Source organism: Chamaea fasciata, unplaced genomic scaffold, assembly GCF_029207755.1.
Source record: "Chamaea fasciata isolate MVZ Bird 193981 ecotype frontalis unplaced genomic scaffold, bChaFas1.0.hap1 SCAF_1, whole genome shotgun sequence".
Lineage (NCBI taxonomy): Eukaryota > Metazoa > Chordata > Aves > Passeriformes > Sylviidae > Chamaea > Chamaea fasciata.
The window spans coordinates 1133436-1145452 of NW_027094086.1; the positions used below are offsets into that span (position 1 = coordinate 1133436).

The 12017-nt window shown below is 43.1% G+C and overlaps 1 protein-coding gene across 1 annotated transcript; it reads right to left on the bottom strand.

The window, feature by feature from the left end:
- Nucleotides 1–3906: 3906 nt before the first annotated feature.
- Nucleotides 3907–11807, bottom strand: CUNH8orf82 (chromosome unknown C8orf82 homolog). Its single transcript, XM_066207946.1, has 3 exons — nucleotides 11560–11807; nucleotides 9531–9579; nucleotides 3907–4474 (listed from the first exon to the last, which is right to left on the bottom strand). The coding sequence occupies exons 1-3, from the start codon at nucleotides 11674–11676 to the stop codon at nucleotides 3993–3995; spliced, it is 648 nt and encodes a 215-aa protein (XP_066064043.1). The 5' UTR covers nucleotides 11677–11807; the 3' UTR covers nucleotides 3907–3992.
- Nucleotides 11808–12017: the final 210 nt, after the last annotated feature.

Consider the following 12017-nt stretch of genomic DNA (forward strand, 5'->3'; position numbering starts at 1 on the left):
TAATGGGAAAACTGTGGAAATTTCTCTGGAAAACCACAAAAATTTAATGGGAAAACCACGGAATTTTACAGGAAAAGCGCCGGAATTTCATGGGAAAACTGCAGGAATTTCATGGAACAACCACAGAAATTTTATGGAAAACCTGGAAATTTAATGGAAAAAAATGCAGGAATTTCACAGGAAAACCGCAGGAGTTTCATGGAGAAACTGTGGAAATTTCATGGAAAAACTGCAGGAATTTCACAGGAAAATCATGAAAATTTCATGGGAAAACCGCTGGAATTTAATGGGAAAACTGTGGAAATTTCTCTGGAAAACCACAAAAATTTAATGGGAAAACCATGGAATTTTACAGGAAAAGCGCCGGAATTTAATGGCAAAACCGCCAGAATTTCATGGAACAACCACGGAAATTTCATGAAAAAACTGGAAATTTCATGGGAAAACCAGAAATTTCATGGGAAAAGTGCAGGAAGTTAATGGAAAACCACAAGAATTTTCGAGACGTTCTGAAATCTGAATTTTATTGAATCTTTCGGGACGACGAGAAGAACTTGCCGGAATTCTTGAGGAACTTCCGCCTCATTCCACGCGGGATTCGACCTTTTCCGCCTCCAATCCCGATTTTTCCGCCCTCAGCACCTCCAGCAGCTCCCCGGAGAGCCGAGAACTCTTCCCCCGGCGCCAAAACCGCGTCGGGGGATTTCCCAGCCCCTCCTCAAAGCCTGAACCCCCAACTCCCCAACTCCCACTCTTTGGGTTTTTGGGGGAATTTCACGGGAAAACCGCAGGAATTTCATGGGAAAAACATGGAAATGTCATGGAAAAACTGTGGAAATGTCATGGAAAACCCAGAAACTTAATGGAAAAACCGCCGGAATTTCATGGGAAAACCGCAGGAGTTTCATGGGAAAACTGTGGAAATTTCATGGAAAACCACAAAATTTTAGTGGGAAAACCACGGAATTTTACAGGAAAAGCGCCGGAATTTCATGGGAAAACTGCAGGAATTTCATGGAACAACCACAGAAATTTTATGGAAAACCTGGAAATTTAATGGAAAAAACTGCAGGAATTTCACAGGAAAATCATGAAAATTTCATGGGAAAACCGCTGGAATTTAATGGGAAAATGGTGGAAATTTCACTGGAAAACCACAAAAATTTAGTGAAACAACTGCCGGAATTTCACGGGAAAACTCCTGAAATTTAATGGGAAACCCGCGAAAATTTCACGGGAAAAGCACGGAAATTTTAATGGGAAACTGTGGGAATTTCATGGGAAAACTGGAAATTTCATGGGCAAACCACAAATTGAATGGAAAAACTGTGGAAATTTCACAGGAAACCCACGAAAATTTCACGGGAAAACAACAAAAATTTCATGGGAAAACTGCAGAAATTTCATGGAAAAACTGCAGGAATTTCACAGGAAAACCACGAAAATTTAATGGGAAAACCACGGAATTTTACAGGAAAAGCGCCGGAATTTAATGGCAAAACCGCCGGAATTTCATGGAACAACCACGGAAATTTCATGGAAAACCTGGAAATTTCATGGGAAAACCAGAAATTTCATGGAAAAACCGCCGGAATTTCACAGGAAAACTGCAGGAATTTCATGGGAAAACTACAAAAATTTCATGGGAAAACTGTGGAAATTTCATGGAAAAACTGCAGGAATTTCACAGGAAAAGCGCCGGAATTAAATGGGAAAACTGTGGAAATTTCACTGGAAAACCACAAAAATTTAATGGGAAAACCACGGAATTTTACAGGAAAAGCGCCGGAATTTAATGGCAAAACCGCAGGAGTTTCATGGGAAAACTGTGGAAATTTCATGGAAAAATTGCAGGAATTTCACAGGAAAATCATGAAAATTTCATGGGAAAACCACCAGAATTTAATGGGAAAACTGCGGGAATTTCATGGAACAACCACAGAAATTTTATGGAAAACCTGGAAATTTAATGGCAAAAATGCAGGAATTTCACAGGAAAACCGCAGGAGTTTCATGGGAAAACTGTGGAAATTTCATGGAAAAACCAGAAAGTTAATGGAAAAACCGCCGGAATTTCACAGGAAAACTGCAGGAATTTCATGGGAAAACTACAAAAATTTCATGGGAAAACTGTGGAAATTTCATGGAAAAACTGCCGGAATTTCACAGGAAAACCATGAAAATTTCATGGGAAAACTGCAGGAATTTCACAGGAAAAGCGCCGGAATTTAATGGGAAAACTGTGGAAATTTCACTGGAAAACCACAAAAATTTCATGGGAAAACCACGAAATTTTACAGGAAAAGCGCCGGAATTTAATGGCAAAACCGCCGGAATTTCATCGAACAACCACGGAAATTTCATGGAAAAACTGGAAATTTCATGGAAAACCAGAAATTTCATGGGAAAAGTGCAGGAACTTAATGGAAAACCACAAGAATTTTCGAGACGTCCTGAAATCTGAATTTTATTGAATCTTTCGGGACGACGAGAAGAAGTTGCCGGAATTCTTGAGGAACTTCCGCCTCATTCCACGCGGGATTCGACCTTTTCCGCCTCCAATCCCGATTTTTCCGCCCTCAGCACCTCCAGCAGCTCCCCGGAGAGCCGAGAACTCTTCCCCCGGCGCCAAAAACGCGTCGGGGGATTTCCCAGCCCCTCCTCAAAGCCTGAACCCCCAACTCCCCAACTCCCACTCTTTGGGTTTTTGGGGGAATTTCACGGGAAAACCGCAGGAATTTCATGGGAAAAACATGGAAATGTCATGGAAAAACTGTGGAAATGTCATGGAAAACCCAGAAACTTAATGGAAAAACCGCCGGAATTTCATGGGAAAACCGCAGGAGTTTCATGGGAAAACTGTGGAAATTTCATGGAAAACCACAAAATTTTAGTGGGAAAACCACGGAATTTTACAGGAAAAGCGCCGGAATTTCATGGGAAAACTGCAGGAATTTCATGGAACAACCACAGAAATTTTATGGAAAACCTGGAAATTTAATGGAAAAAACTGCAGGAATTTCACAGGAAAATCATGAAAATTTCATGGGAAAACCGCTGGAATTTAATGGGAAAACTGTGGAAATTTCACTGGAAAACCACAAAAATTTAGTGAAACAACTGCCGGAATTTCACGGGAAAACTCCTGAAATTTAATGGAAAACCCGCGAAAATTTCACGGGAAAAGCACGGAAATTTTAATGGGAAACTGCGGGAATTTCATGGGAAAACTGGAAATTTCATGGGCAAACCACAAATTGAATGGAAAAACTGTGGAAATTTCACGGGAAACCAACAAAAATTTCATGGGAAAACTGTGGAAATTTCACGGGAAAACTTTGGAAATTTCATGGAAAAACTGCCGGAATTTCACAGGAAAACCACGAAAATTTAATGGGAAAACCACGGAATTTTACAGGAAAAGCGCCGGAATTTAATGGCAAAACCGCCGGAATTTCATGGAACAACCACGGAAATTTCATGGAAAAACTGGAAATTTCATGGAAAAACCCGACATTTAATGGAAAAACCGCCGGAATTTCATGGGAAAACTGCAGGAATTTCACAGGAAAACTGCAGGAATTTCATGGGAAAACTACAAAAATTTCATGGGAAAACTGTGGAAATTTCATGGAAAAATTGCAGGAATTTCACAGGAAAATCATGAAAATTTCATGGGAAAACCGCCAGAATTTAATGGGAAAACTGTGGGAATTTCACAGGAAAACCACAAAAATTTCATGGGAAAACCACGGAATTTTACAGGAAAAGCGCCGGAATTTAATGGGAAAACCGCCGGAATTTCATGGAACAACCACGGAAATGTCATGGAAAAACTGGAAATTTCATGGGAAAACCAGACATTTCATGGGAAAAGTGCAGGAACTTAATGGAAAACCACAAGAATTTTCGAGACGTTCTGAAATCTGAATTTTATTGAATCTTTCGGGACGACGAGAAGAACTTGCCGGAATTCTTGAGGAACTTCCGCCTCATTCCACGCGGGATTCGACCTTTTCCGCCTCCAATCCCGATTTTTCCGCCCTCAGCACCTCCAGCAGCTCCCCGGAGAGCCGGTAACTCTTCCCCCGCCACCAAAACCGCGTCGGGGGCTTCCCCAGCCCTTCCTCGAAGCCGAAAGCCGAGCTCCACTCGGCCGCCAGCGCCGAACTCACCAAGCCGACTCCGCCGGCGTTCGCCGGCGCCGGGTGATAAACGCGGCCGTTCTGCGGGAAAAGCGTCACCATTCCCGGCTGGAAGGGCACGGTGAGCTCGGCTCCTCCGCCGTTGTAGGAGAGGAGGAAAGCGCCGCGGGAGCGGGCGGGTAAAACGTGGGTGAAAACCACGGGCCGGTCGGAGCAGCGCAGGAAATTCCGCTCGCGGCCGCAGCGGGAGAGGAAAGGGAAGCGCCGGCGGTAAGGGCCGCCGGCGTTCCGCTGCAGGTGCTTGAAGAAGAACGAGAGGAACTTGACGTCTGGGAAGAGGGAGAAAAGAACGCGGGGCGGGAATTCCGGGAATTCTGGCGTGGTTGAATAAAGGGGTTTGGTTTGTTTTTTTTTTTTCCGGAATTTTCTGGTGGTTTTTTGGGGATTTTTTTGGGTGTTTTTTGGGAGATTTTTGGGGAATTTGAAGGATTTGAAAGAAAGGGATTCGTGGATCGGGAATTTCGGGAATTTTGGGATGGTTGAATAAAGGGGTTTGGGGGTTGTTTTTTTTTTTTTCCGGAATTTTCTGGTGGGTTTTGGGGATTTTTGGGGGGTTTTTGGGGGGATTTTTGGGGAATTTTGGAGTTTCTTTTATTTTTCCCGAATTTTCTGGTGGGTTTTTGGGATTTTTTGGGGAGTTTTTTGGGTTTTTTTAGGGTTTTGGGGGGATTTTTGGGGAATTCGAAGGATTTGAGGGAACGGAATTTGTGGATCAGAAATTTGGGGAATTTTGGGGACGGTTGAATAAAGATTTTTGGGGTTTGGGGTTTTTTTTTCCGGAATTTTCTGGTGGTTTTTGGGGATTTTTTTGGGGGGTTTTTGGGAGATTTTTGGGGAATTTGAAGGATTTGAAAGAAAGGGATTCGTGGATCGGGAATTCCGGGAATTCTGGGATGGTTGAATAAAGGGGTTTGGGGTTTGGTTTGGTTTTTTTCCGGAATTTTCTGGTGTTTTTTGGGGATTTTTTGGGTGTTTTTTGGGGGATTTTTGGGGAATTCGAAGGATTTCAGGGAACGGGATTTGTGGATCGGGAATTTTTGGGAATTTGGGGATAGTTGAATAAAGGGTTTTGGGGTTTGTTTTTTTCCGGAATTTTCTGGTGGTTTTTTGGGGATTTTTTGGGTGTTTTTTGGGAGATTTTTGGGGAATTCGAAGGATTTGAAAGAAAGGGATTCATGGATCAGGAATTTCGGGAATTTTGGGATGGTTGAATAAAGATTTTTGGTGGTTTTTTTTTTTTTTCCGGAATTTTCTGGTGGTTTTTGGGGATTTTTGGGGGGTTTTTTGGGGGATTTTTGGGGAATTCGAAGGATTTCAGGGAACGGGATTTGTGGATCGGGAATTTTTGGGAATTTGGGGATGGTTGAATAAAGGGTTTTGGGGTTTGTTTTTTTCCGGAATTTTCTGGTGGTTTTTTGGGATTTTTTTGGGTGTTTTTGGGGGGATTTTTGGGGAATTTTTGGGTTTCTTTATTTTTCCCGAATTTTCTGGTGGTTTTTTGGGGATTTTTTTGGGGGGTTTTTGGGAGATTTTTGGGGAATTTGAAGGATTTGAAAGAAAGGGATTCGTGGATCGGGAATTTTTGGGAATTTGGGGATGGTTGAATAAAGGGTTTTGGGTCTTTTTTTTTTCCGGAATTTTCTGGTGGTTTTTGGGGATTTTTTTGGGTGTTTTTTGGGGTTTTTTTAGGGTTTTGGGGGGATTTTTGGGGAATTCGAAGGATTTCAGGGAACGGGATTTGTGGATCGGGAATTTCGGGAATTCTGGGATGGCTGAATAAAGGGGTTTGGGGGTTGTTTTTTTTTTTTCCGGAATTTTCTGGTGGGTTTTGGGGATTTTTGGGGAATTTTTGGGTTTCTTTTATTTTTCCCGAATTTTCTGGTGGTTTTTTGGGAATTTTTGGGGGTTTTTTGGGGATTTTTTAGGGTTTTGGGGGGATTTTTGGGGAATTTGAAGGATTTGAGGGAAAGGGATTCATGGATCGGGAATTTTTGGGAATTTGGGGATGGTTGAATAAAGGGTTTTGGGGTTTGTTTTTTTCCGGAATTTTCTGGTGGTTTTTTGGGATTTTTTGGGGTGTTTTTTGGGGATTTTTTAGGGTTTTGGGGGGATTTTTAGGGAATTCGAAGGATTTCAGGGAACGGGATTTGTGGATCGGGAATTTGGGGAATTTTGGGAATGGTTGAATAAAGGGTTTTGGGGTTTTTTTTGTTTGTTTTTTTTTTTCCTGGAATTTTCTGGTGGTTTTTGGGGATTTTTGTCGAGCGTTTTGGTGGGTTTTTGGGGATTTTCTGGGAATTTGAAGGAGTTGAGGGAGAGGGATGAGGGAAAGGATGAAAATCAGGAGGGAAAAATTAATGGATCAGGAATTTGGGGAATTCTGGGATGGTTCATTCAAGATTTTTGGGGGTTTTTAAGATTTTTCTGGGGTTTTTTGGTGTTTTTTTCAGATTTTTTTGGGATTTTCTGGGAATTCGAAGGATGAAAAAGAACGGGAGGAAGGTGATGTCTGTAAAGAGGGGAAAACTCGTGGATCAGGAATTTTGGGAATTCTGGGATGGTTGAATAAAAGTTTCGGGGGTTTTTTAGGGGGATTTTTGTAGAGTTATTTGGGGTTTTTTATTTTATTTTTCTGGGGTTTTTTTTTGGCGGTTTTTTTGGGATTTTCTGGGAATTCAAAGATTTCGAGGGAAAGGATGAAAAAGAGGAAAATTCATGGATCAGGAATTCTGGGATGGTTGAATAAAGTTTGGGGTTTTTTTTTAATTTTCGGGTGGTTTTCTGATAATTTTTCAGGATTTTCTGGAGGGTTTTTGGTGATTTTTGGGGTTTTTTTTGGTTTTCTGGCAATTCCAAGGATTTGAGGCGAAGGGACGAGGGGAGAGATGAAGAGGAACGAGAGGAATCCCAGCGATAAATTTGTGGATCGGGAATTTTGGGAATTTTGGGAATTCTGGGATGGTTCATGGAAGTTTTTGGGGATTTTTTGGGAATTTTCTGGTGGTTTTTTGGGGGATTTTTGTAGAGTTATTTTGATTTTTTTCCCCAGATTTTTCCGGTGGTTTTTGGGGTTTTTTTTTTGGGATTTTTCCACGTTTTTTTGGGAATTTTTTTTTGGATTTTCTGGTGGTTTTTCCGGTGATTTTTCTGGGGTTTTGAAGGATTTGAGGGAAAGGGATGAGGGAAAGGATGCAAAAGGAGGAGAGGGAAATTGGTGGATCAGGAATTCTGGGAATTCGGGGAATTCTGGGATGATTGAATAAAGTTTTTGGGGTTTTCCCGGAATTTTCTGGTGGTTTTTTGGGGGGGATTTTTTTTTGTCGAGTTTCTTTGGGTTTTTTCTCCAGATTTTTCGGGTGTTTTTTGGGGGGTTTTCTGGGATTTTCTGGGAATTCGAAGGATTCGAGGGGAAGGACGGAAAGGAACGAGAGGGATCCAACATCTGTCAGGAGAGACAAATTAATGGATCGGGAATTTCGGGAATTTTGGGAATTTTGGGATGGTTGAATAAAGGTTTTGGGGCTTTTTTTTTTTCCGGAATTTTTTGTGATTTTTTTGTTATTTTCTGGTGGTTTTTTCGGGATTTTTTGGGGTTTTTTTTTGGGATTTTCTGGGAATTCAAAGGATTTGAAGCAGAGATGAGGGAAAGGATGAAGAAGGAGAGGGAAATTCGTGGATCAGGAATTTTTGGGAATTCTGGGATGTTTCATTAAAGTTTTTTGGGGGGTTTTTTTGGGGGGATTTTTCTGGTGGATTTTTGTGGAGTTCTTTGGGGGATTTTTCCCAGATTTTTCGGGTGTTTTTTGGTGTTTTTTTTTTGGATTTTCCGGGAATTCGAAGGAGTTGAGGGAAAGGGATGAGGGAAAACATGAAAAAGGAGAGGAATCCAAAGGAAAAATTCATGGATCGATAATTTTGGGAATTCAGGGATGCTTGAATAAAGTTTTGGGGTTTTTACTGGAATTTTGTTTTTTGTGATTCTTTTTGGGGGGATTTTTGTCGCGTTTTGGGGGATTTTCTGGGAATTGGAAGGAGGGAAAGGATGAAAGAGGAATCCAACATCCGTCAGGAGGGAAAAAGTCGTGGATCGGGAATTTTGGGAATTTTGGGATGGCTGAATGAAGTTTTGGGGGGTTTTTTTGGGATTTTTTGGTGGGTTTTTTCCCAGATTTTTTGGGGTTTTTTTTGGATTTTCTGGGAATTTGAAGGATTTGAGGGAGAGGGATGAGGGAAAGGATGAAAAAGAACGAGAGGAAAATTCGTGGATCAGGAATTTCGGGAATTCTGGGAATTCTGGGAATTCTGGGATGGTTTATTACAGTTTTTTGGTGTTTTTTTTGGATTTTCTGGTGTTTTCCTGTTTTTGGGGGTTTTTTTTTGGATTTTCTGGGATTTTGAAGGATTTGAGGGAGAGGATGAAAAACAACGAGAAGAATCCAAGATCTGGGGAGAGGGAGAAATTCCCGGATCAGGAATTTTGGGGTTTTTTTTGGAATTCTGGGATGGTTCACTAAAGTTTTTTTGGGTTTTTTTTTTCCGGAATTTTCTGGTGTTTTGCGGATTTTTTGGGGGGATTTTCTGGGAATTTGAAGGATCTGGGAAAAGAGAAACTGAAAAGGGAAAATCCTCCCTAAAATCATTATTTTTTTTAAATTAAAAATTGATTTTAAAAAAATAATTAATTAATTAAGGAAAATTTAGTTCTTATTTAAGGAAATTTCTTCCTTGAGAAATTTAAAAAATTCCTTAATTAATTCCTTCATTGATTTCTTCATTTCTTAATTAATTTCTTAATTAATTCAGGATTCTTCATGAAGGAATGAAGCTGTTTAAGGAATTTCTTCATTGAGAAATTTAGGGGTTAAGGAATTTCTTAATTACCTTGGGTTTCTTAATGAAGGAATTTCTTAATTAATTCAGCATTCTTCATTAAGGAGTGAAGGTATTTAAGGAATTCATTAAGAAATTCAGGAATGAAGGAATTTCTTGATTAATTTGGGATCCTTAATTGAGGACTTTAGGGCTTCTCAATGAAGGAATTTCTTCATTAATTCGGGAATTTAATAATGAGTGAATTTAACGAATGATCAATTAATCAGGGAGCAATTAATGAACGAGGGAACAATATGCAAATTAGGGGGTGGTCCCACCTTTCCCAACCCTTTCCTAAGGCTCAGTTCCTCCCTAATTAAGGATTAAATCCTAATTAATTAAGGCTCAAAGCCCAATTAATGAGCAAATCCCAATTAAACAATCAACCCCTAATTAACAATCGGCTCCTAATTAACAAGGGGACGCTAATTAGGGCGCTAATTAGGGCGGTACCTTTGAAGCAGGTGATGAAGTTTTTCACTTTGGCGTCGTCCAGGAAAAGCTGCGGGGGGGGGAGGGGTGGGAAAAAACCGGGAAAAAGCCTCAAAAAGCGGAAATTTTCCCCAAAAATCCCGTTTTTTTTTTTCCTCTGGGATCGTTTTGGGATCAATCCTGAATCTTTTTGGGGTTTTTGTGTTTTTTTGGTTTTTTTTTTAGGGGGATCCAGCTGGGATTTGCCGGAGGATTTGGGGGAGTTTTTTTCGGGATCTGCTTTGAGGCCATTGAAAGGGGTTTGTTTGGGATCTGTCCAGGATCCATCCGGGATCTGTTTGGGATTGATTTGGGATTAATAATTTGGGATCCTTCCCGGGGGTTCGCCGGGATCCATCCCGGATTGATTCTCCCGGCGATTTTTAAACCGGGATCTCTTTGGGATCTGCCCAGAATCCAGGTGGGATCTCCGTGGGATCCACTCCCCAGGACCCCCCGATCCCTGTAGATCCCCCATAGATCCTCCACAGATCCCTTATAGATCCCCTACAGATCCCCTATCAAGTCCCCATGGATCCCCATGGATCCCTTAAAGATCCCCCACAGATCCCTATGGAGCTCTCATAGATCCCTTATAAATCCCCTATAGGTTCCTTCTCGATCCCCCATAGATCTCATATAGATCCCCTATGGATGTACTGTGGATCCCTTATAGGTCCCCTGTAGATCCCCCAGAGACTCCCACAGATTCCTTATAGATCCCCTATAGATCCCCATAAATCCCCTGCAGATCCCCCAATCCCTGTAGATCCCCTATAGATCCCTTATAGATCCCATGTACAACCCCTATTGATCTCCCATAGATCCCCCACCGGTTCCTGAATAGATCCCTTATAGATTCCCCATCGATCCCCCACAGATCCACCATATATATCCCCATGGATCACTATAGATCCCCTATAGATTCCACATAGATTCCCCCATAGATCCCTTATAGACCCCCTACAGATCCCTTATAGACCCCCATAGATCACCTATAGATCCCCACAAACCCCCCGATCCCTTACAGATTCCCTATAGATCCCCCATAGATCCCCCCATAGATCTGCCATAGATCCCCATATATATCCCCATAGATCCCCCATAGATCCCATATATCACCCCCATAGATCCCTTATAGATCCCCTATAGATCCCCACAGATCCCCTATAGATTCACATAGATCCCACATAGATACCTTATAGATCCCTTATCGATCCCCTATAGATCCCTTATAGACCCCCTACAGATCCCCCACAGATCCCTTATAGATCCCCCATAGATCCCCTATAGATCTCTTATAGATCTTCCATGTATCTGCTACAGATCCTTATCGGTCCCCATAGATCCTCCAGAATCCCCACATATATCCCTATAGATCCCCCCATAGATCCCTAATAGATTCCCCCATAGATCCCCCACAGATCCCCTATAGATCCCCCCATAGATCCACTATAAATCCCCATAGATCCCTTATAGTTCCCCCCATAGATCCCTCCCCTATGGATCCCCCCATAGATCCCCCACAGATCCCCTATAGATTCCCCCATAGATCCACTATAAATCCCCATAGATCCCTTATATTTCCCCCCATAGATCCCGCATAGATCCCTCCCCTATGGATCGCCCCATATATCCCCCATAGATCCCCTATAGATCCCCCATAGATCCACTATAAATCCCCATAGATCCCTTATAGTTCCCCCCATAGATCCCGCATAGATCCCTCCCCTATATCCCCCACAGATCCCCTATAGATCCCCCCATAGATCCACTATAAATCCCCATAGATCCCTTATAGTTCCCCCATAGATCCCTCCCCTATGGATCCCCCCATAGATCCCCCCACAGATCCACTATAAATCCCCATAGATCCCTTATATTTCCCCCATAGATCCCGCATAGATCCCTCCCCTGTGGATCCCCCCATAGATCCCCCCACAGATCCACTATAAATCCCCATAGATCCCTTATATTTCCCCCATAGATCCCGCATAGATCCCTCCCGGACCTGCCCGTGGTGATCGACGTAATAAAAGTACTCGCGGATTCCCGGCGCCGGCCGCTGGCCCTGCCGGTACCGGAGCTCCGGGCCCGCGCAGAGCCGCAGCACCGGCCCCGCCCTCATCGCGACAGCCACCGGCCGCTCCCGACACGGCCGCGCCGCCTCCTTGTCGCGACAGAGACCGACGACCGCCGCCCTGTCGCGACAGGCGATGGCCACCGGCGCCGGCCGGAAGCGACGCAGCCGGGGGAGCGGATTGGGTGCGGCACCGCCCGCGGTGCGGCGCTGAAAAGGTTCCGGGGGGAAGCGGGAGCGGGAGGGAACGAAGGGATCCCGCCGCTATAGGGGACGATCTCCTGATCCTATAGAATCGCCCGGATCCCTCTAAAGATCCCTCAGAGCTTCTCCGTAGGGTGTCAGAGCCCTGTAGAGCCGCGGCGACCCCATAGAAATCCCCTATAGGG